General features: G+C 38.5%; 1 protein-coding gene across 4 annotated transcripts in view; it reads right to left on the bottom strand.

Moving 5' to 3' along the window:
- RAD50 (RAD50 double strand break repair protein) overlaps positions 1 to 24,529 on the bottom strand; it is an 89,599-nt gene that overhangs the window by 40,848 nt on the left and 24,222 nt on the right. For all 4 annotated transcript variants that reach the window (XM_003980753.6, XM_045058746.1, XM_045058743.1 and 1 more), the window contains 8 exons: positions 15,219 to 15,347; positions 14,601 to 14,766; positions 12,052 to 12,245; positions 10,344 to 10,550; positions 9,253 to 9,435; positions 7,557 to 7,714; positions 4,291 to 4,466; positions 3,308 to 3,545 (listed from right to left, as the gene is read on the bottom strand). In XM_003980753.6, the coding sequence (XP_003980802.3) occupies positions 3,308 to 3,545; positions 4,291 to 4,466; positions 7,557 to 7,714; positions 9,253 to 9,435; positions 10,344 to 10,550; positions 12,052 to 12,245; positions 14,601 to 14,766; positions 15,219 to 15,347 (1,451 nt within the window). The remainder of the gene's footprint in view (positions 1 to 3,307; positions 3,546 to 4,290; positions 4,467 to 7,556; positions 7,715 to 9,252; positions 9,436 to 10,343; positions 10,551 to 12,051; positions 12,246 to 14,600; positions 14,767 to 15,218; positions 15,348 to 24,529) is intronic.

Below are 24,529 nucleotides of genomic sequence, written 5' to 3'. Positions count from 1 at the left end.
TGTACTTCCTTACTCTGCTATATATTTTTCTCCAAGGCCCTGATTTACCTCTTAGACTACCTATTTATTTTTCTAGCTTTAGGATATCTTACTTTGTGTGTAGTGACCAAAGTGGCATATAGTGGCCAGATACTAGGGTACTATATGGATTAGTCAGCCACAAGTACTTTGACATTCCTCCTAATGAGAGGTGGAGTCTGTGTCCTCTCATTGAATCTTGGCAGGTTCTGTGACTACTGTTGACCAAATAGTCAACAACAGAAGTAACACTGTGCCAGGTTTTGGGCCCAGGCCTTCAGATACTAGCAGTTTCTATTGGCCTGTATCTTGTACTACTCGATCTTAGGATCCTTCATTTGGTAATCCAACCACTCTGCTGCCAAAAGCGCAAAACACATGTGTGGGCCATGCGAGGGCATTGTGTTTGACAGCCCCAGCTGAGCTCCCAGCTAATAGTCAGTGTCACTGAAAGTCATCTGAGTGAGCCATCTTGAACACTGAGCCCAGTAGAGACTTGAGATGACTACAGCCAACATCTGACTGCAACTGCATGAAAAACCCTAAATGAGGAACTACCCACCTAAGCCCAGTCATGCCACAGAAAATCCTAATAAATGGTTGTTGTGAGGCACTAAGTTTTGAGGAGGTTGTCACTGAACAGTAAATAACTGAACAGATACTACAGCTCTCATTCGTTCAGCAAATAGTTACTAGTATTACAACACAGAAGGAATTAAGGAAGTAAAGCAATGAATAAAGTATGTACCCTACACTGAGAAGGGGAGCTCTGATGGCAAGGGTCCTAAAATATAATACAATGTTGATTTCTGCTACTTATAGCAATATGACACAGAACTAAGCTCACATTTCCTCTAAGTGCACTTTCTACCAACTTGACATTTTATCTTTTACTTAATCTTTTTCCTTTCAAGATACTGCCTTATTCCTTTCCCTCCTTTTCATTCTCAAACTACTGCTTTTGTCTCCTTATCACATTCTCTCTATAGCCTTCAATAATCTAGTTTTCACCCTGAAGACTATATTAGTTATCTATTGTTACATAACAAAACATTCCAAAACTCAGCAGCCCAAAACAACAGCACTTATTTTAAGATCAGAAACAGCCATCCGGGTACTTTTGGCTCAGGATGTCTCACTGAAGTGCTAGTCAAGCTGCTGGCCAGGGCTACAGTCATCTCAAGGCTTGATTGCTGGAGAATCAATTTCCAAATGGTACTCACTCGTGTGGTTGTTTGAAGGCCTCAGGTCCTTGTCAAGTGGGGCCCTCCACAGGGCTGCTCATATGGCAGGTGGCTTCACCCATTTCCAAAAGAAAAGGCGAGCAGGCAGCTAGTAGTGTCTTATATAACTGAATCCTGGAAGGGACACACTACCACTTCTGTCATATTTTATTGGTTACACAGACCAATCCTAGAACGTGGGAGAAGACTATACAAGAGCATGAATACCAGCAGGTAGGGATCACTGGGGATCATCTTGGAGGCTGGCTACCACAAAGCCTATCTGCTTAGACTTTTCTGACTTTTTCTCCTGAAATTTCTCTTTGGTTTTCCAAGACAACATACCCTCCTGGCTTTTCTGCTTCAAGAGTAGTTCTCACTCTTTTTTTTTTTTTTAAATAATTTTAAGTTTGTTTATTTATTTTGAGAGACAGAGTGTGCAAGTGGGGAAGAATCAGAGAGACGGAGAGAGAGAGAATCCCAAGCAGGATCTGCACCACCAGCACAGAGCCCGATGCAGGGCTTGAACTCACTAACTGTGAGATCATGACCTGAGCCGAAGTTGGATACTTAACCAAGCCATCCAGGTGCCCCACATTTTTTTTTTTTTTTTAGTATGTATTTATTTATTTTGAAAGAAAGAGAGAAAGCGTGTGAGTTAGTGGGGGAGAGAGGCAGAGAGAAGGAGAGAGAGAGAATCCCAAGCAGGCTCCAGGATGTCAGCACAGATCCTGACAAAGGGCTCAATTCCATGAACTGCGAAACCATGACCTGAGCGAAAACTAAGAGATTCTTAACTGAGTTGTTCTCACTCTTATCCATTCAATATATTAACATGAGATTAATTTCTTAAAACACATTTTTCATAAATCCCTAAAGATGACTCCCTATGACCTATCAGAGGGAGTTGTAACTAGGTCTGAACATAATGTAGCCCTATCTTCCTAACTTTTGGAAATCAATCTCCCCACATGATTCTTCCAACTCTAGATCACCTTTCTATTGCAGCACAGGTCATGCTCCTCTCCCCTTCACACACACTGTCCTCATTTCTCTCTCCACTTTTCTTCTGTTGATAGAGTTGAACCAACTTCCCTATGCTTTATATTCCCCTCCCATCTCGTTCTCAAAATCTTATTCTCATTCTATAGTCCACTGGCTTCCCTCTTAACTAATGTATTTGTCTGAACCAATTAAGTACTTTATTAAGCCCTGCTTTCTAAATATTCAATTCTGAGAGCTTGTCTACTTAGAGCATCAGCTCCTTAGAGACTATGTCATATTGGTCTCTGTGACCAGCTGCATGCTCTATATTGTGGGAGACAACAAGATATCATCACAGACTTTCTGACTTGATCTGATTTATAAAGAGACCATCATTTGAATTTCTTGAATAAGTGAGGGAAAATAAACAATACAAATCACTATGATTCATTCTTTTAGAAAGTGGGAAAGACATAAAAATATAGTTTAAAATTTCTTTTGGGGGAGCTTTCTAAGACTTTAATTCTTTTGCTAGGTTTAGAAAGTACCATACTAGCAAACAATTCAAAATCTGTCAAAATTTCTGTTCCTAAGCCAAGTCTCAGGAATTAAATAAACATACACACAAAACAAAAAAAAAGTTAAGATTATATCTACCCTGTGAGTAGTTTAAGAAGTTTGCTCACCTTTAAACAAAATAGTTATTTTATTATCACATAAGTTATTTTACTTATTACATAAATAACATGAAAGGGGACATACTGGCTGAGAATCCTGACTTGAATTTTTACTCATTCAACACATTACTCAACACCTAAAATATGGCCAGGGACTGGATGGGTACTTTTTTTTTAATGTTTGTTTATTTTTGAGACAGAGAGAGAGAGACAGAGAGAATCCCAAGCAGGCTCTGTCAACATAGAGCCCGATGCAAGGCTCAAACTCGTGAAATGTGAAATCATGACCTGAGCTGAAATCAACAGTCAAGTGCTTAATTGACTAAGCCAACCAGACACCCCTGGATGAGTAACTTTTACGGTGCTACTGTTACATGTACAGTAATGGTAAACCCATATTCTCACCTCATGGGGACAAGTCCCAGCATTTCATCACGCCGTTTTTCTTTTTTCTTTAGTTCCGATTCTGTTGACTTGAGTTTATCTGGAGCAAGCCGCAGCTTAGACTGTAAATCACTGATGACTTCCTGTAATTCAGCTTCTGTCTGAAAAACCCTCTGACAGACAGGGCAACATGACTGGTTTTCATCCGTTAGCTGAGTAATGAACTGGGAGTAAACTGCCGTGGCTCCAGCCAGCATGGCTATTTTAAGAAAATAAATATTATTACCAGTGAGAGGAATATAAAATATAGTTTTGTCATGATGGTTATAATCCTTTCCCATATGTATATGATTATTCTTCCTTTATAAACACATTAGAGAAATAAAAATTCTCTTATATTTACATAATCTTTGAAAGGACACAATACATTCAGATTTGTATTAATTACTTTCTGGTAACACACAAAAACTGTAACAAAATTTTAGAGCATATTATGTGCCAGAAACTGTTCTAAGAGCTTTATACTAATAATCTCACTTACTCTTCCCTCAAACCCTAAATGGTAGGTAATTATGTCCTCAGATGATAAGTCTGAAGTAAAAGAAAGATTTGATAATATGCCCAAAGTCACACAGCCATCAAGTTGTAGAATCAGGACTAAAGCCATTTGGCTCCAGAACTAAGTTTTTAAATCTCTCATCCTTAACAGTTACCTGTGGGTGAAAATTCAAAAGTGTCAAAGTACCTCAATATTATAAAGAAGGTAACTTAGGGCACCTGGGTGGTTCAATTGGTTGAGTGTCCGACTTCAGCTCGAGTCATGATCTCATGGTTCATAAGTTTGAGCTTCGCAACAGGTTCTTTGTGGTCAGTGCAGAGCCTGCTTTGGATCCTCTGTCGTTCCCTCTCCCTGTCTCTCCCGATAATATTTCTTTCTCTCTGAATAATTTTTTCTCTCAAAAATAAACATACATATAAAAAAGTAAAAAAAGAAGGTAACTTACCTCGTTGTTTTGAGGATTTTTCAATTTCTTCCTTAAGTCTGTCTAAATCACTTTCAAAATCCTGGCTACCACAAACATCAAACAGCTTGTCTTCATAACTGGACAACTGCTCTTCTTTCCTTTTTAGTTCATTATTTAAATGATTTTTATTTTGCTCAGCTGAAGCTAGTTCTTTGCTAAAATAAGAACAAATATAGATTACAATTTTAAAACATGAGAAATCAGTTTGAAAAGTTTGAGTAGGTAGGTAGGACCCTTTCACAATATCACTTCCCTTCTCTCCTATAAGAACTTCTCCTTCATCCCTTCGTTGTTGCTGTCATCTACTTAGGTCTCATCATCCATTCCCTCTCATTCATGGAAGATTTTGCTCACTAGTACAATTTATCTCCATTCCTCCTTTTTTTTAATGTTTATTTTTGAGAGAGAGAGAGACAGAGTGTGAGCGGGGGAAGGGCAGAGAAATAGGGAAACACAGAATCCAAAGTAGGCTCCAGGCCCCAAGCTGTCAGCACAGAGCCCAACACGGGTTATGAGATCATGACCTAGGCCTAAGTTGGACGCTTAACCAACTGAGCCACCCAGGCACCCTTCCATTCCAACTCTTAAATATCATCCTAGCCAACCTCCATACTGATAAAGATCAGGGTTTTTCACTTTGCAGGTTATGATGCACTAGGCAAGGCATGTAATCAATATAATGCATTACATTCAGCCTATCTTAAAAAATGAAACAGAATAAAATATATTGGAGCAGAATGAGCATAGTTAGGACATGTACTATTTTGAGAAATTTGTTTCAGATGAGTGTGTATGAATGCATGTGTGTTGTATCTTGATACTTCCCATTTTGAGACACAGTAAAAATCTGGAAAAATAAAAGTAACTAATACAGATGATGCTTTGATCATCCTAGTCACTGAGCAATGTCATCAACACCACTATCTTAGCACCAAACATTGTTGGTCACTTCCTTGAAAGTCTATTTTCTCAAGGCATCAAGAACAAGAACCACTCCTGTTTGGCTCTCACCCCAGCTCCCCTAATTCTAGTTTCCTTTACTTGCTCTTCTTCATTGCTTACCAACAGTAAATCCTGCTGTTTCTGAGGCATCAGACCATAACCTTTTCTCTTCTCTTTGCATACACCCCTTTAAAGTGATATTGCCTGTACTAATGACTTCAATTATTACTTACAAAGCAACAATTTCCAATCTCTTGAACTTCAAACTCCAGTATCTCCCTAAGAGATATTTCCACAACAAGCACAAATTAAACATGGTCAAAGCCAAATCCACTATCTTCCTCAAAAATCTGTAAGGAATTTTTGACTCTTATCCAACCACCCCTCAAAGTGACATTAGAAAAAAGTGATCACTTTTTCTTTATTGTGGTAAAAAACACACATAAAAACTACCATCTTAACCTTTTAAGTGCACAGTACAATGTTAACCATACACACATTATTGTGCAACCTATCTCTAAAACTTTTACATCTTGTAAAACTGAAACTGTGTAACCACTGAACAACAATTCCTCTTTCCCTCTTCCCCCATTTCCTGGCAACACCTTTATACTTTCTGTTTTTAAGAGTTTGACTATTTGGGTAGGTCTTTTAAGTGGAATCATATAGTATTCGTTCTTTTCAAACTAAATTATTTCACTAAACATAATATCCTTCAAGGTTCATCCAAGTTGATGGATGAACTTTTTTTTTTTTAAGTAAGTTTTGCACTCAACATGGGGCTTGAATTCACAACTTAGAAATCAAGAGTCACTCACTTGACCAAATGAGTCCGCCAGGAGCCCAGGATTTCCTTCTTTTTCAAAGCTGAGTTAATATTGTTATACACAAACATATACCGAGTCTTTACCCATTCATCTGCTACTGAGAATAATTCTATAATAAACATGGATTTGCAAAAATCTCTTCAAGATGTTTTCAATTCTTTTGAATATATACTCAGAAGTGGAACTGCTGGATCTGGTAATTCTGTTTTGAAAGACACCCATTTTCTATATCACTTGTATCATTTCACATTCTCACTAACAATGCACAAAGGTTCCAATTTCTCAGCATCCTCACCAACACGTGTTATTTTCTGTTTTTTTTTTTTTTTTTTGGTAGTGGCCATCCTAACTGGTAGGATGTGATATCTCACTGTGGCCTTGAGCTGCATTTCCCTGATGATTAGTGATACTGAACATTTTTTCATATGCTCACTGGCCATTTGAATATTGCCTCTGGAGAAATGTCTATTCAAGTCCTTTGCCCATTTTTTTTAAAAAATTTTTAAATGCTTATTTGTTTTTTGAGAGAGAGTGAAAATGAGAGCAGGGAGGTGCAGAGAGAGAGGGAGACATAGAATCTGAAGCAGGCTCCAGCTCTGAGCCGTCAGCATGGAGCTCAATGTGGAGCTTGAACTCACGAATTGCAATATCATCACTTGAGCTGAAGTCGGACACTTAACCAACTAAGCCACCCAGGTGCCCATGCTCATTTTTAAATCCAATTATCTGTTTTTGTGTTGTTGAATTATAGGAGTTCTTTACATATTCTAGATAATAAACCTTTACTAGATATATAGATTGTAAATATTTTCTCCCATTCGGTTGGTTGACTTTTCCCACTATTGTTTCCTTTGTTGTGTAGAAGTTTTTAACTTTGATGTAGTCCCATTTGTCTCTTTTTTAAAAAAAAAAAAGCACTTTATTTATTGATTTTGATAGAGAGAGAGAAAGGGCGGGCATGAGCTCTGGACGGGCAGAGAGAGGGAGAGAATCCCAAGCAGGCTCTGCACTGTTAGCAGGGATCTGATGTGAGGCTCGATCTCATGAATCGGGAGATCAAGACCTGAGCTGAGATCAAGAATAGGACGCTTAACTGACTGAGCCACGCAGGTCCCCATTTGTCTATTTTTGGTTTGTTTCCCTGTGCTTCTGGTATCAGGTTCAAGAAAATATTTGTCAATTTCAATATAATGAAGCTTTCCCTCTATATTTTCTTCTAGGGGTTTTATAGTTTCAGGTGTCATTTTTAAAAAGGAGAATTTTAATCCTCTCACTAAGTTCTGCAAACTTTCAAGGAACAAAAGGCCCAAATCAATGTCACCATTTTACTTGATTCATAAAATACAGTAGAACCAAAGTCAATTAACACAAGACATACCATTTTATGACAATACATGACAAGACATTAAAACAATGAAAAATAAAAGCATGAAATAAGAGATCTGTATTACATTTCTACAAGTTGCAAATACTTACTTCAATTTGGCAAGTCTGTCCCTGGTCTGATTAATTTCTTTTGACTTACTATGAAGCCAGTCTTCAAGCTGCTTTTTGTTGGGAAAATACCCTAACAATGAAGTTAATTCATCACTGTGTCGAGATTTTATCTTTCTGATTTGTTCATCTTTGTCAGACTATAGAAAAAAAAAAATTTTTTTTATGAAATCCAAGATCTCCACATTACATGAAGAACACAAATTTTAACTTAAAACTCCAAGCTCAAGAGTCACATGCTCTACCAACTGAGCCAGCTAGGTGCCCGTAAGAAAACAAATAAATTCTAGACTGATTAAAGTTCTAGGCTTAAAAAATAAAATGCTGGAGCGCCTGGGTGGCGCAGTCGGTTAAGCGTCCGACTTCAGCCAGGTCACGATCTCGCGGTCCGTGAGTTCGAGCCCCGCGTCAGGCTCTGGGCTGATGGCTCAGAGCCTGGAGCCTGTTTCCGATTCTGTGTCTCCCTCTCTCTCTGCCCCTCCCCCGTTCATGCTCTGTCTCTCTCTGTCCCAAAAATAAATAAACGTTGAAAAAAAAAATTAAAAAAAAAAAAATAAAATGCTAAAAATGAAAGAATACAAAATTAAAAAAAATTTTTTTTGTAATGTTTTATTTACTTTTGAGAGAGAGAGAGAGAAAGAGAGAGAGAGAGAGAGAGAGAGAGAGAGAGAGAGAGAGAGCGCAAGCAGGGTAGGGATAGAGAGAAGGAGACACAGAATCCAAACACAGGCTTCAGGCTCTGAGCTGTCAGCACAGAGCCTGAGGGGGGCTCGAACCCACCAACCGTGAGATCATGACCTGAGCCAAAGTCAGACGCTTAACCGACTGAGATACCCAGGCGCCCCTAGAATACAAAATTTCTTAAAGTCTTACACTGGGGATTGCTTTCTGTGCATAAGAGAAAAAAGTAACAAGTCTGAAAACATGAAAATTAAACTTGTGTATGAGGGGCACCTGGGTAGCTTAGTCGGTTAAGTGTCTGACTTCGGATCAGGTCATGATATCACCGTTCAGAGTTCAAGCCCCATACCAGGCTCTGGACTGACAGCTCAGAGCCTAGAGGCCTGTTTCGGATTCTGTGTCTCTCCCTCTCTCTGCCCCTCCCCTGGTCATGGTATCTCTCTCTCTCTCTCTCTCAAAAATAAATAAACGTTAAAAAAAAAGAAAACTTCTGTATGAGATATGATAAAAATTAATAGCAATGTGCAAGTGTATATATTCTTCTATATTAATTTTTATAATTACAAAAAAAGTTTAAAAACTTTTTTTATAGAGAATTTTTTGTATCGTATAGAGAACTGTATAGAGTGTATTGTATAGAGAAAGTGTATTGTATAGAGAATTTTTTTTTTTTTAAATGCTTATTTATTTTTGAGACAATGCAAGAAACAGAGTGCAAGCAGTGGAGGGACAGGAAGAGGGAGACACAGAATCTGAAGCGGGCTCCAGGCTCTGAGCTGTCAGCCCAGAGCCCGACACAGGGTTCGAACTCAAGAACCATGAGATCATGACCTGAGCCGAAGTCAGACGCTTAACCGACTTGAGCCACTCAGGCGCCCTGATTTTACAGAGTATTAAGCTCACTTAACTCCTAAAATATAATGCCAGTATGAACTAAATATTCCATAGTTATTTCAAATACCAGAAAGTATAATCAGAACAAAAAGCAAGGTCATACTTTGTCTTTGGTCAGCATCTCCATCTGGGTACGTGTTGTCGTATGATGGTTTATCTGTTCCATCTCTTGGTCCAATTTACGCAGGGTCCTGTCTAGGTCCGCTTTCTCACTTTGAAGGCTTATTACTTCTATTTTTAGAGCTTCTACATTGCTGTTTTTCTCAGCCTTGCTTAGCTCACGTTCCTTATCAAAAATTCAAACACACAAATTTATATATTCATGTTAAAACAATGACAAAATGATTGTTTGCTTTTATCCAACAAGAGAAAAAGCTTAAGAAATAAGATTTTTAGGGAAAATCTTATAAAGCTGCCTTACTATAATGGTAGAGAATTAGTAAATGAACCTGGAAGGTGAAAGAGGAAAACAACTGAGAATTTACTGTAAAACTGAGAAAAATACATCTAAGTATATAGTTTAGTGATTCTTCTGACGGGTGATTCCCCATCACAAGGCAATATTGTGACAAACTGCTAAATTGACAGAAATGTATGCAAATAGCAATGTTTACTTAAATTATCAAGATGGAATCTGAGAGGGAGAATTGCCAAACTTTACAATGCCTACTTTGGTGGCAGAGATGTGAAGCAAGGGGACAGATTACAAATGAAGAAGAAAATTTGGAAATTCATAAAAAGGAAGAGATGAGCTAAGAAAATTTTTACGATATAAAAAGTGGTAACATGGCAATAATCATAGAAAATCTACAGTGTGTGGAACCTAGAGGGAAAATACTTTTAACTTAGGTAAGTGGTTCTTAACCAAAGTACTCATAAGAATCACCTGGCTTTGAGTGGACCTTCCATTCTCCACCCTAGAGATTTTGATTAGGAATGGTCTAAGCCTAAGTGTTTTTAAAAAGATTCCAAGGTGATTCTAATTTTCAATCCACCCAGTGCCAGAATCAAAGAGTTGGTGTAATTATAATACTCATATTTTTTAATTTTATATGAGATTCCTCAACAAGGTGGACATTTTTATTGAAATGCCAGTATCTTAGGATTAGCAGTAGATAAAATACTTCAGAATGCAAGATTCTAAATGTCCTACCTACACCTTAAAATTATTGGATTACTCAAATAATGTCTTACAGCTTTTGAGAGCTCCTGGTCCAGTTCAAGAATCCTGTCCGAAGATCCTTCCAACTGCTGTAATTCATACTTCACATTTCTCAGCTCATTCTGCTTCTTACTTAGGATTTCTGATTTTAGCTCAATTATTCTTCCCAGTCCAGTTTTCTTATCCCTTATCTCATCAATCTGTTTTTGTTTCATAGTCTCTTTTTCTGCAAAGTCATTCTAAATACACATGAGGAAAACGAGCATTAATAATTTTTTCACTGAACTTATTAATAAGTTTCTTGAACGCAAAATTAACAGATGCACGCTAAAGAAAATTTAAAAAGTACAAAAAAATGTAATAACCATCATCTTGAGATAATCATTATTAGTTATGAGCAAACTTTTTTTATGATTACCTTTAAAAAGAACTTTTGGAAGATAAATACTGTATGACCTCACTTATGTTTTTGTCTAAAAACAAACTCAAGAAACAAAAACCAAACTCAGAAAAAGAGATCAGATTTGGGGCCACCAGAGGTAGATGGTGGGAAGAGGGAGAATTAGAGCAAGGTGGTCAAAAGGTACAGATTTCCAGTTATACGTAAATACTAGGGATGTAAGGTACACCATGATGACCACAGCTAACACTGCCATATGGTATAAAGGAAAATTGTTAAGGGAGGAGATCCTAGCAGTTCTCATCACAAAAATTTTTTTCCCTTTCTTTTCTTTTACCTATATAATAAAATGGTTATTAGCTGAGCCTACTGTGGTAACCATTTCACAATATATGTAAATCAGGCCATATGCCTTAAACTTATACAATGATATATGTTCATTATTTCTCAAAATAATGAGGGGAAAAAAGAAAAAAAATTTACTTAAAATCAAAATAGGGGCATCTGGGTGGCTCAGTTGGTTAAGCATCTAACTTCGGTGCAGGTCATAATCTCATGGTTCCTGAGCTCAAACCCCACACTGGGCTCTGTGCTGGCATAGGGTCTGCTTAAGATTCTGTCTTCCTCTCTCTCTGCCCCTTCCCTGCTCATAGTCACTCACAAAAGAAACTTTAAAAAATAAATAAAACTTAAAATATAAGTCTGTATCTTCTTCATATTTTTATCCTTATGAACTTCAGAAAAGTTGCTTCCATAAAGGTGTTTTCTATCTCCTACAGATTTTATTCTAACACTAATTAAAATATACGACAAAACAGGGGCACTTGGGTGGCTCAGTCGGTTAAGTGTCCAACTTTGGCTCAGGTCACGATCTTGCGGTTCATGAGTTCGAGCTCCACATCAGGCTCTGTACTGACAGCTGGAAGCCTGGAGCCAGCTTCCGAGTCTGTGTCTCCTTTCCTCTCTGCCCCTCCCCTGCTCACACTCTCTCTCTCTCTCTCAAAAATAAACATTTAAAAAAAAAAAAAAAAAGACAAAATGAGGTCCATCCAAAAATTAATACAATTTTTAAAAGCTATTTCTTTTCTTTTAAGTTTATTTATTTATTTTGAGAGAGAGAAAGTACACAGGCAAGGTAGGGGCAGAAAGAGGAGAATCCCAAGCAGTCTCTGGTGACAGCATGGAGCAGGACAGAAATGGGGCTCAATCACACAAATTGTGAGATTATGAACTGAGCCAAAACCAAAGGTCAGACACTCAATGGAGTGAGCTACTTAGGTGCCCCTAAAACATTTTAATTAGAGAATCTCATACAAACAAAAGAATATAACAATATTTACCATCATTTGGTTGGCAATTTCTGTTTCCTTCTCTTGTCTCTCTCTCACAAGTTTGTGAAAATTTTTAATATGTCTTTCACTGAATGGTCCACGCTCAAAGCCATCCAATTCTAGCTGTGTTGCTAAAGACTGAATTAATGAATCTCTAGCTCGGATATGTTCTTGATGGCGATCTGCTTGTAGCTGTAGACGACCTTTAAAAAACACAACCATAATAATTCTTTCATCAACTGATTTTTAAAAAATTAAAATAAGTGTATATTCATATTGCAGTTATAAAAAAAAAACAGCAGAATGTCTTATATCCTTTGCTCAGTTCCCTCCATTGGTAACCATGGTAATGTGACATAATAAAAGAAACACATATTTAGGGACACCTGGGAGGTTCAGTTGGTTAAGTCTCTGATTTCGGCTCAAGTCATGATCTCACGGTTTGTGGGTTCAAGCCCTATACTGGGCACTACGCTGACAGCCCAGAGCCTGGAGCCTGCTTCAGATTGTGTGTTTCCCTCTCTTTCCCTCTGTACTTTCCCTGCTTGTGCTCTCTCTCTCTCTCAAAAGTAAATAAACATTTTTAAAAATTTATATATAAAAAAAGAAATACATATTTGGTCTTTGTCCCTGGTTCCTGGCACAAAGCACGTAAAATTTTTAGAATTTCTGAGTGATACAGGTGAAAGAAGCATCTTTTGTTATTCATTTCAAATCCTATTCAGCCGTATCTCAGTTTATTCTAATGAGGTGACTTTTAGAGGAGCTGGTTGTCAAAAGAACCTACTATGTAATTAGAGATTAGGAACTTTCAGTACCCTCATCCCCAACTCTGGAGAGCAGCTTAAGATGGAGTTGAATCACCAATGACTAAAATGATTTATTCAACCATGTCTACGTAATGGAATTTCCATAAAAACCCTAAACGACAGCATTCAGAGAGCTTTCAGGTTGGCGAACACATCAAGGTGCCTGTTCATGTGTAAGTGCTGCACACAGAGAGGGCATGTAAGCTGAAGGCCCCTTCCCCAGACCCTGCCCTATGCATCTCTTCCATTTGATTGTTCCTGAGTGGTAACCTTTAGAATGAACTGGTAATACTGTTTCTGTAAGTTTTATGAATCATTATAGCAAATTATTAGACCTCAGAAAGGGGTTGTGGGGACCCCTAATTTATAGTCAACTGATCAGAATTATATGTGACAGGCAACTTGGGACTTGCAACTGGAATCTGAGTTAGAGAGGCAGTCTTTTGGGACTTCTTGGGGAATGCCCTAACTCTAATTAGTGTGAGAATGTAATCTTACCCACTGAGAAGTGGGAGAATTGCTTGATGTGGAAAAACCCATACAACTGGTGTCAGAACTGTTGTGAGTAGAAAAACAATGTTTTCTTTAGTAATATTTTGCAATACTACAGTACAATTTCACAGTCAGGATAATGACACTGATACAATCCATCAGATTTATTCAGATTTCCCCAGTGTTACTTTTGTCTATTTGTGTGTATTAAGTTCTAGGGGCGCCTGGGTGGCACAGTCGGTTAAGTGTCCGACTTCAGCCAGGTCACGATCTCGCGGTCCGTGAGTTCGAGCCCCGCGTCAGGCTCTGGGCTGATGGCTCGGAGCCTGGAGCTTGTTTCCGATTCTGTGTCTCCCTCTCTCTCTGCCCCTCCCCCGTTCACTGCCCCTCCCCCGTTCATGCTCTGTCTCTCTCTCTCCCAAAAAAATAAATAAATGTTGAAAAAAAAAAAATTAAGTTCTATATAATTAACTGCATAAGTTCATATATCCACCAAGACAGCAAACATAATGAACAGCTCCAATACCACGATAGTACCTCTTGGGCTTTTATAACCATAACCATACTAACCTTCCCCCGTCCCTTCTCCTACTCAGTAACCCTGGCAACCACTAATCTGTCCTCTACTTGTAAAATTTTGACATTTTGGGGCACCTGCGTGGCTCAGTAGGTTACATGACTGACTCCTGATTTCAGCTCAGGTCATGATCTCCCAGTCATGGGATCAAGTCCTGCACTGGGCTCCACACTGAGGGTACAGCCTGTTTGGGATTCTCTCTCCCTCTCTCTCTCTGCCCCTACCCTGCTCACACGTTTTCTCTCTCTCTCTCTCTCTCTCAAAATAAATAAACTTAAAAAAATAATAATAGGGGTGCTTAGGTGGCTCAGCCGGTTAAGTGTCTAGCTCTTGATCTCAGCTCAGGTCATGATCTCATGGTTCGTGGGATCAAGCTCTACGTTGGGCTCTGTGCTGACAGTGTGGAGCCTGCTTGAGATTCTCCCTTCTCCCTCTCTCTGCCCCTCCCTTACTTGCTCTGTCTCTCAAAATAAATTAAAAAATTAAAAAAATAATAAAAGTAAAAAATAAAAATTTGACATTTCAAAAATGTTATATAAATGTTATATAGTAACATACTGTATATAATCTTTTGAGATTGGCTTTTTTCACTTAGCATAATTTCCTGGAGATTCATTATTCATGCAGAAAATGTTTAATATTATAACAGGAAAAGAGACCAAGTTAACATTTTGTCCTACCCTGTTCAACAAGCAGTTCTGATTTTTCCTGATTGAGAAGTCTTGATTCTTTATTTAACTTTTCCAGTTCACGCTGACAGTCTATCAGTCTCCTTTCTTTCTCCCTCACTGTTCTCTGGTGATTGTGATATAAATCATTTAGTTGTTCATCAGTCCCTTGAAAAACCTGTATAGAATCAAAATAAAGAGCTTTAATGAGTAAATATATGAAGTTATCATTCTGAGGTACAAAATATGAACTAAACTTCTTCAATATCCTTTAAAAAATTTTCTTTTAATTTTGGGGGAGGGGAGAGAGTACGCACAAGCCGGGAAGCAGCAGAGAGAGAGGGAGACACAGAAACAGAAGCAGGCTCCAGGCTCTGAGGTGTTAGCACAGCGCCCGATGTGGGGCTCGAACTCATGAACCGCAAGATTATGACCTGAGCCAAAGTTGGCTGCTTAACAGACTGAGCCACCCAGGCACCTGCTCAATGTCCTTCTTTTTAACATATACATGGAAATAACACAAACAACAAGATTTGTGTTTTTTCTGAGATATGACTGAAACAATGGATTCAAATGAGGTTCATTAAATAATCTCAAAATTTTGGAGAACAAAATTCTACCACCACAAACCTTTTCCATCTTCTGTTCCAGTTCACTATTATCTTTTTCCATCTGCTTCTTTCGGCTATCCAAGGCTTTGATTTCATTGTCAAGTCTCATTATTTTAGAAAGATTTTGTTCAATTTCTTTTAGACGATTCTGAAAATAAATAAATACATAAATTTCACTAGTTTATAATGCAAATGAATGAAAAGAAGTTAAGATGTCCTGGGCTAGATACTTAGTAAAAGTGATCTATCTCATTTAATGCTAGCAAGGCTATAAATTATAGGAGGCACAGAGAAACTGAGAAGCAGAGACATTAAGTAACTTGTCCAACTCCTCACAGCTAGTAAAAAAGAAAACAAAACTAATAAACTGCCTTGCCCTCAACATGTCCCAGAGAAGTCACTGGGTAGAGTCACATTATGTAAAGTACATTATAAAAACTTAATCTTTAACAGGCTAACGATTTTATTTATTTATTTATTTATTTATTATTTATTTATTTAACGTTTATTTATTTTTGAGACAGAGAGAGACAGAGCATGAACGGGGGAGGGTCAGAGAGACGGAGACACAGAATCTGAAACAGGCTCCAGGCTCTGAGCTGTCAGCACAGAGCCCGACGCGGGGCTCGAACTCACGGACCGCGAGATCATGACCTGAGCCGAAGTCGGCCGCTTAACCGACTGAGCCACCCAGGCGCCCCAATTTATTTAAAAAATAAACAGAATTAGTGAGTGGACTAGAAACTCACAGTGAGTTACCAGTGCATTCTGAATCTGAAGGCCAAACTTACATGGAAAACTATGCTTTGATTCAAAGTCTGTTCAAGCACAGAAAACTGTGAACAAGTTAAGTGTGATAAATGATCTCCTTGGCCTGCTTCCAAGGACAGCTGGTTGCCTAATCTCCTAGGAATAGGTGAAACCAGGCTCTGCTGGGGATATTCTTCTAATGTTTGTCTCTACAAATCCAAGGATGACCTATTCCTCTTCTAAGATATTCTTAGAACCTAATTTATTAAACTAATGTAACATTAGAGTGCTGAGATATCAACTTGAAGCTTTCACTGTTGCACCTAAACGCACCCTCAACTTTAATATTAGTCATTTAATAAAATTACAGTAGTATCTTATCTTGTGATTTGTAGATTAATGAGTAGCATGTAACCACCATAAAAACAGGAATTTTGTTCACTAATGTATCCCCTCACACAAAATTGATGTTCTCTATGTTAGCTAAATGGAAGAATGAGTAATTTTACCAATAATTCATAGCTATCACTGAATGAATGACTACTATATTGAAGACATTGTACAAGATGCTGCTATCCATTCACTCTAACTCTTGTAAGAGTACTTGCTAAGTAGGAGACTTGGAGGACTCCATGTGCACAAAGGCACATACTTAATGATGGGAGGTTAAGACTGGAGGCAGGGTGGGATAATAGTTAACACTGTAGGCTCTGGGTGCTGGAAGAAGGAAAAACTCAACCTTACCTTGTACTACATTCAAAAATTAACCTGAAATGGAACATAAATGTAAGAACTCAAACTACAAAACTTCAAGAAGAAAACACTGTAGAAAATCTGTGCAATTTGGGGTCAAAGATTTCCTAAACAGGAAACAAAAAAAAACTGTAAGAAAAAATTTGATAAACTGAACTTCATCAAAATCAAAAGCTGCTGTCCTTGGAAAAGCAGTTAATAAAATATTTGCAAAACACATGTATGATAAGGGCTTGCATCCAGAATAAAAAGAACTCTCACAGCCAAGTAAGACAAAAATCCCATTCAAAATAGGCAAAATATCTGAATAGACACTTGTCCAAAGATGCTCAGATGGCAAATAAACATTTAAAAGGACACTTAACATCCATAAACATTAGAAAAATGCAAAATAAAACCATAATGAAAAAAAAAAACCACTCAAGATACTAGCATTCATCTACTATAAAGGCTAAAATAAAAAAGACTGACCTATCTAAATTACACTTCAATAAACCCAACTTAAAACAAAAAAGTATGGGCTTAGGATTCAGAGAGGTTTGGACTCTAACCCTGGTTCCACACCATGGTTGCAATGTGAACACCTGTGCCACAGTTTTCTTGCCTATAAAACCTCACAGGATTACTATGGAGTTCACATAATGCATTTTAAAACACCCTGTTCAGTGACTGGCATATAATATACCTTCAATGAATGGACCATTCATTATCACTTATGAAAAAAATTTTGTGTTCAGAAAATATCTTTTGAGCAGCAACAAAAAGAACAGGATTGATTCTTAAAAACATTGGATATTAACATCTCAGCTATGGTACTCCACTCAGAAACTTCTCGGCCTCTTGGTGGCATTATCTGGGTTTGGATCTATTGTGACAACTCTAGGAAGCTTCATTCCTTAAATCCAGCCAGTCCACCAGATCCTGGATATCCCTTCTTTGAAATCTGTAGTTCTTTTATTTTTATTTTATTATTTTTTAATGTGAACAGGGGAAGAACAGAGAGAGAGGGAGACACAGAATCTGAAGCAGGCTCCAGGCTCTGAGCTGTCAGCACAGAACCGCGAGATCATGACCTGAGCTGAAGTTGGATGCTTAACTGACTGAGCCACCCAGGTGCCCCAAGAAATCTGTGTTTTTAAATTTTAATTCCAGGGTAGTTTACAGTGTTGTGACATCTGTGCTTTTGTTCAGTCCTTAGGGTGCAAAATCCCCGCTCTATCCCCAGAGCATACCACCTAGTAAAAGAAGCTAAGACAAAGATAAAGACAAAAAATATAGCAGAGTATTTAAAGTTTAGGTGTGAGTGTGAAATGAGACAAAAGAACAAGGCAGTTGGGTCATCAGGTATACTAGAACCATGAACTTCTAGGCAGAATAAACAGGCCAGAAGGTGTTTTTGAACTTGAAAACAAATTTGTCTAGCAATTTCCACAAAAGGCAAGAAAGGAAAGTAGGCCTAAGTGGGCTAAGGTCAGGATAAAATGTGGTGGGATGAGAATATAATAGTTTATAAGAGAATTCCTAAAGTCAGAGGATACCTATAAAAATGAAAAAGCATGAATGCAGGACTGAAATGAAGCTGTCTTCTGGATGGCTCCTAGGAAGGTGATCTGACCCAAAATTTATATTTAATTCCATGAAGGGAAGAAACCCTGGATGTCAGAACAAACAAAAAACAAAAAACAAAACACACACAACAACAAAACAGCCCCAACTATGGAAATCAACCACTTAAATAATTATTTACTAAATCACCTACTATGTGCCAGGCACTGGACTAGGCTATGAGGATACAGAAAATAAAATTAAACCCATGGAGAACTAGTCAAAGTTAAACACAAAGCAACAATACAGAGGCACCTGGGTAGCTCAGTCAGTTAAGCGCCCAACTTCCCTCAGGTCATGATCTCAGTTCATGGGTTTGAGCCCTGTGTTGGACTCTGCTGACAGCTCAGAGCCTGGAGCCTGCTTCAGATTCTGTGTCTCCCTCTCTGCCCCCCACCCACTCATGCTCTGTCTCTCTCTCAAAAACAAACACCTCACAATTTGCTACAGCCTTAGTCACAATCCTGCACCACTCAGTAAACACCAGGTATTGCTTCTTTGCCACCTTGCCATTCTTTCCTATATGAATGCTCCATTTCAACCATATGGATTTCCTGATAGCGTTCAAAAACACCTTGCGTTTTACTGTCCCTACACCTCTAATTACTTAACCATTTATAGTCAATAAATTAAACCCCCAATTCAGTCCTACATAATCCTCTCTGGCCACCTCAGACAGAAATTCTCTTTCTTATTCCTCAGAGCTCTTACAGTTCTTGTCTTTTTCTGCCTTATGTGTGCTTGTCACCTTTCTAACTAGGCTGCTCCTGAGGAAGACAAAATGTGTTCCAGTATCTTGCGAATTACCACACAGTACCTATACACAATAATCCTAACTCTTAAAACATATCCTACTTTATCATTTTTTCTATTAAACTAAATTCTAAACCCATTCATTCTTCATAATCTGACTGTAATTTTCTCATTCATTTTACCCTGGTTTACTTAACCCAGGCTCTCCCTTACAATGATTCTGTTTTGATAAGTTGTAGGTGTAAATATAGACATATAACAATGTGAATGTAAATACATTTATATTGTATACACGCAAAAAAAAAAAAAGCTGATCATAGGCTTTATCTAGAAGGTCAGGAATGAGTGGGAAGACTACCTCTTACTTATCAACTCTTATTTTTCTGTAAGTTTTTTTTTATCATGAGCACATTAATTACTTTAAGAAGAAAAAATAAAATTACAAACATACATAAAATGGCTTCTACTCGGTCAATCTGATTTTTCCCCATTCTTTAAGATCCAGTTCAGCCATACCTCTTCCCTTGAAGGCTTTTTAAGACATTTCTATTCAAGACCATCCCTTTTTTAAAACAGCTTTATTGAGATAAATTCACACGCCATACGATTCACCTGTATTCGCCATACAATTCAACATTTTTTTAGTATATTCATACAGTTGTGCAACCATTACTGTAATCTGATCTTAGGATATTTCAACTTCCAAAAAAAAGTTTTGTACCAATTTGCAGTCACCGTTCATTCCTCTCGACTGCCTAACCTGGCAATCATTAATCTTTCTGTCTCTATAGATTTGCCTATTTTGGACATTTCAAATAAATAGAAGCATACAATATGAGGTCTTTTGTAATTGGCTTTCACTTAGTGTGTTTGCGACATTCTTACCTGTTGTAGCATGTATCAGAACTTCATTTCTTTCTACAGATGGATAATATTCCAACACAAGGATATGCCACATTTTATTGAGCAGTTAACAGACAATGAAGTTGTTTCCATCTTTAGGCTATTATAAATAATGCTGTTATGAACATCCCTATGCAAGCTTTTGTGTAGATGTATGTTTTAAAATCTCTTGGGTGTAAGACACTTAGGAGTAAAACTGCTGGATCATATGTTAACTCTATGTTTAACATATCAAGGAATTGCTGAACTGTTTTCCAATGTGGCTGCACCATTTTACACTCCCACCAGCATATATGAGGGTTCCAATTTCTCCATATCCTCATCAATACTATTATATGTCTTTTTAATTTATAGCCATTCTAGGGGGATGTGAAGTGGTCTCACTGTGGTTTTTATTTGTACTTTCCTAATCAGTAATGATGTTAAACATCTTTTCATGTTTTTGGACACATATATATCTTCTTTAGAGAAATATCTATTTAGATCCTTGGCACATTTTCTAATTGTGGGTTTTTTTTTTGTTGTTGTTGTTACTGAGTTATAACAGTTCATTATATGTTCCAGAAAAAAAAGTCCCTTTTCAGATATATGACTGGCAAATATTTTCTCCCATTTTGTGGGCTCCTTTTGCTTTCTTGATGATGTAGTTTGAAAAACAAGTATCTTATTTTGAGGAAGTCCAATTTCTCTTTTAAGTTAAAAAAAATTTTTTTTAAGTTTATTTTGTGAGAAAGAAAAAGAGCACAAGGGGGGGAGGGCAGAGAGAAGGAGAGACAGAGTCCTAAGCAGGCTTTGCGCCATCAGTATAGAGCCCAATGGCGACGCTCAAACTCACATACTGTAAGATTATGACCTGAGCCAAGATCAAGAGTTGGATGCTTAACTAACTGCACCACCCAGGCACCCCAAGGAAGTCCAATTTATCTATTTTTTTCTTTCCTCACTGTGCTACAGCCACCACCTTTTAGCTCCTAAAGAACCTATGTTTTCAAATGTACCATTTACATAACTCTTCAAATTACTCATTTGTGATCCTACCTATCTTCTAAAATAGTTTCCTTGTTTTTCTAAGTAGATTTTAAGTCCTTTAAAAGCAAAGTCCAAGTTTTTGGCTTCATTATCCCCCAAAATACCTGGCACAGTGCTACACACAAAACAATATTCACTAAATAATGCATTAATGTTAGTGGGCACCAGGACAGAACAAAACCAAAGTTTTTCTAATTTATAATTCAAAGATCTATACCAGGAGTTTGGAAGATGGTGATGGAGTACAAAGTACAGAGACACAGTTTGGGAGAGTGACAGACTGTGACCCCCAGGGTGGGGAGGGAGCTGCAACTGCAGACAAGGGGGATAGACAGACTAATACACAGGTAAGCACAAGCAGAAAATAAATCCCCATAGCAATAGGCTTGAAAAGCTAGAAGGCTTGAATTTCCTGAGTTCTTACAACCAGCAGGGCTTAAAGCCTGGAGTTTTTTGTTTTTTGTTTTTAATTTTTATTTATTTTTTTAAATTACATCCAAGTTAGTTAGCATATAGTACAAAAATGTTTCAGGAGTAGATTCCTTAATGCCCCTTACTCTTTAGCCCATCCCCTTCCATACCCCTCCAGTAACCTTCTGTTTATTCTCCATATTTAAAAGTCTCTTATGTTTTTGTCCCCCTCCCTGTTTTTTATTATTTTTGCCTTCCCTTATGTTCATCTATTTTCTTTCTTAAGGTCCTCATATGAGTGAAGTCAAATGATATTTGTCTTTTTCTGACTGACTAGTTTCGCTTAGCATAATACCCTCTGGTTCCATCCATGTAGTTGCCAATGACAAGATTTCATTCTTTTTGATTGCTGAGTAACGCTCCATTGTATGTGTGTATATACACACACACACACACATCTTCTTTATCCATTCATCTGCTGATGGACATTTGGGCTCTTTCCATACTTTGGCTCTTGTTGATAAAGCCTGGAGTTTTTTGTTTTTTTTTTTTTTAATTTTTTTTTTCAACTTTTATTTATTTTTGGGACAGAGAGAGACAGAGCATGAACGGGGGAGGGGCAGAGAGAGAGGGAGACACAGAATCGGAAGCAGGCTCCAGGCTCTGAGCCATCAGCCCAGAGCCTGATGTGGGGCCCGAACTCATGGACCGCGAGATCGTGACCTGGCTGAAGTCGGACGCTTAACCAACTGCACCACCCAGGCGCCGCAAAGCCTGGAGTTTTAAAAGTCAGAGTGTTTGGCTCCGATAGAGCTCAGAGGGTACTGGGGCTGTTTGCGAGAAAATGCAGGGCAAACAGCCCGCTGAAATACAGTATGGAAACAGCGATCCAAGAAGCACCTGGGGCAAAGAGCGGGGTTAGTTGCTCATCTTGGAGCATGTCTTAGAGAGGCAGTGTTCATGCAGAGACCCCTCCGGGAACCAGCCCAGCCGTGACACTGCTACCTAACTTGCTTACACCAAGCCCCACCCCTCCACACCCCAGTGAAACTGCCACTCCCAGTCACGCTGGCCTCAGTCCTAGTGCAATGGGCCCCCTCCCCAAGAAGACCGGCCCAAACCCCCGCTAACAGCAGATCTCCTGACCTGGAAGTTTTTCAGAGCCTCAGTCCCAACAGTGGTGGGAACAGGTCTCATTTCACAAGGAGAACAGAGTACACCTAATTAAAACACATCACATTCAGGCCAGGGACCGAACGCTGCCCACATACAGGCAAAGAGACTGGCCCAAAGGATAAAGCAGCCAGGACACAACAGCAAAGCACATGAAGTACACACTAGAGACACTCCTAGAAGCACCAGGCCCTGGGGAACAGATGACACTAAACTGCAGGGCACTAAAGGACCTCTTCTTCATAGAGCCATTACCCTCAATAACAAAAAATATAGGTGACTTTCCTAACACACAGAAACAGGCACAGAGACTTACACAAAATGAGAAGACAGATGAATTTGTCCCAAATGTAAGAAAAGAACAAGGCCATGACTAGAGATCTAAGTGAAACAGATATAAGTAACGTGCCTCTTGGAGAATTTAAAGCAATGATCGTAAGGACATTCACTGGACGTGAGAAACGAGTGGAGGACATCAGTGAGACCATTAACACAGAGATAATGAGTAAAAATAAGAGAGAGAAAGGGCTCAATAAACAAAATGAGAAACATCTGATGTAACGAACAGCAGGCTGGAAGAAGCAAAGACATAGTGACCTAGAAGACAGATTAATGGAAAGTTACCAAGCTGAACAAAACAGTGAAAAAAGAATTATGCAAAATGGAAAGACTTAGGGAACTCAATGACTCCATCAAACATACTAACATTCGTATTATAGGAGTCCTAGAAGGAGAAAAGAGAGAAAACAGGGCAGAGAATTTACTTGAAAAAATAACAGCTCGAAACTTCCCGAATCTGGAAAAGGAAACAGATATCAAGATACAGGAGGTGCTGAGAGCCCCCAACAAAATCAAAAATAGCAGATTCATACCATGATACATTATAACTAAAAAGGCAAAAAATTTCTTAAAAAGTAAGTAAAAAGGCAAAATATACTGATAAATAAAAAAAATATTAAAAGCAGCAAGATGAGGGATGCCTGGGTGGCTCAGTCAGTTAAGTGTCTGACCTCAGCTCAGGACATGATCTTGCAGTCTATGGGTTCGAGCCCTGTGTCAGACTCTGTGCTGACAGCTCAGAGCCTGGAACCTACTTCAGATTCTGTGTCTACCTCTCTCGGTCCCTCCCACACTCACGCCTCTGTCTCTCTCTCTTTCTCTCAAAAGTAAATACACATAAAAAAAAAAAAGCAGCAAGATGGGGGGCGACTGCATGGCTCAGTCGGTTAAGCATCCAACTCTTGCTTTCAGCTCAGGTCATGAACTCTAGGGTTTGAGCTCTGCTTTGGGCTCTGTGCTGATGGCACGGAGCTTGCTTGCGATTCTTTCTCTCCCTCTCTCTCTGCCCCTCCCCTGCTCATGCTCTCTCTCAAAATAAATAAACTTAAAAAAAAAAAAAAAGGAGCAAGACAAAAGACGACACTTACATACAAAGGAAACTTCATAAGGATACCACCTGATTTTTGAGCAGAAACATTCCAAACCAGAGGGGTAGCATGATATATTCAAAGTGCTGAATGGGAAAAATCTGCAGACAAGAATACTATATCCACCAAGGCTGTCATTCAGAATAGAAGGCGAGATAAACAGCTTCCCAGACAAGCAAAAACTAAAGTTCATGACCACTAACTCATCCTTGTAAGAAATATTAAAGGGGACTCTCTGAGTGGAAAGACCAAAAAGGGTAGTATGAAAGTAGGAAACACAAAAGCAGTAAAAATAAATATTCCTATAAAAAAAATCAGTCAAGAAATTCACAAAATAAAAGAATGTATAATATTATGACAACATAGATCAAAAAAGTAGGGAGGGGAGGGGTGCCTAGGTGGTTCAGTCAGTTAAGTGTCCGACTTCGGCTCAGGTCATGATCTCACAGTTTGAGTTCGATCCCCATGTCAGGCTCTGTGCTGACAAGCTTGGAGACTGGAGCCTGCTTCAGATTCTGTGTCTCCC

This window comes from Felis catus, chromosome A1 (genome assembly GCF_018350175.1).
Source record: "Felis catus isolate Fca126 chromosome A1, F.catus_Fca126_mat1.0, whole genome shotgun sequence".
Lineage (NCBI taxonomy): Eukaryota > Metazoa > Chordata > Mammalia > Carnivora > Felidae > Felis > Felis catus.
This window is presented reverse-complemented; position numbering and strand designations above follow the sequence as displayed.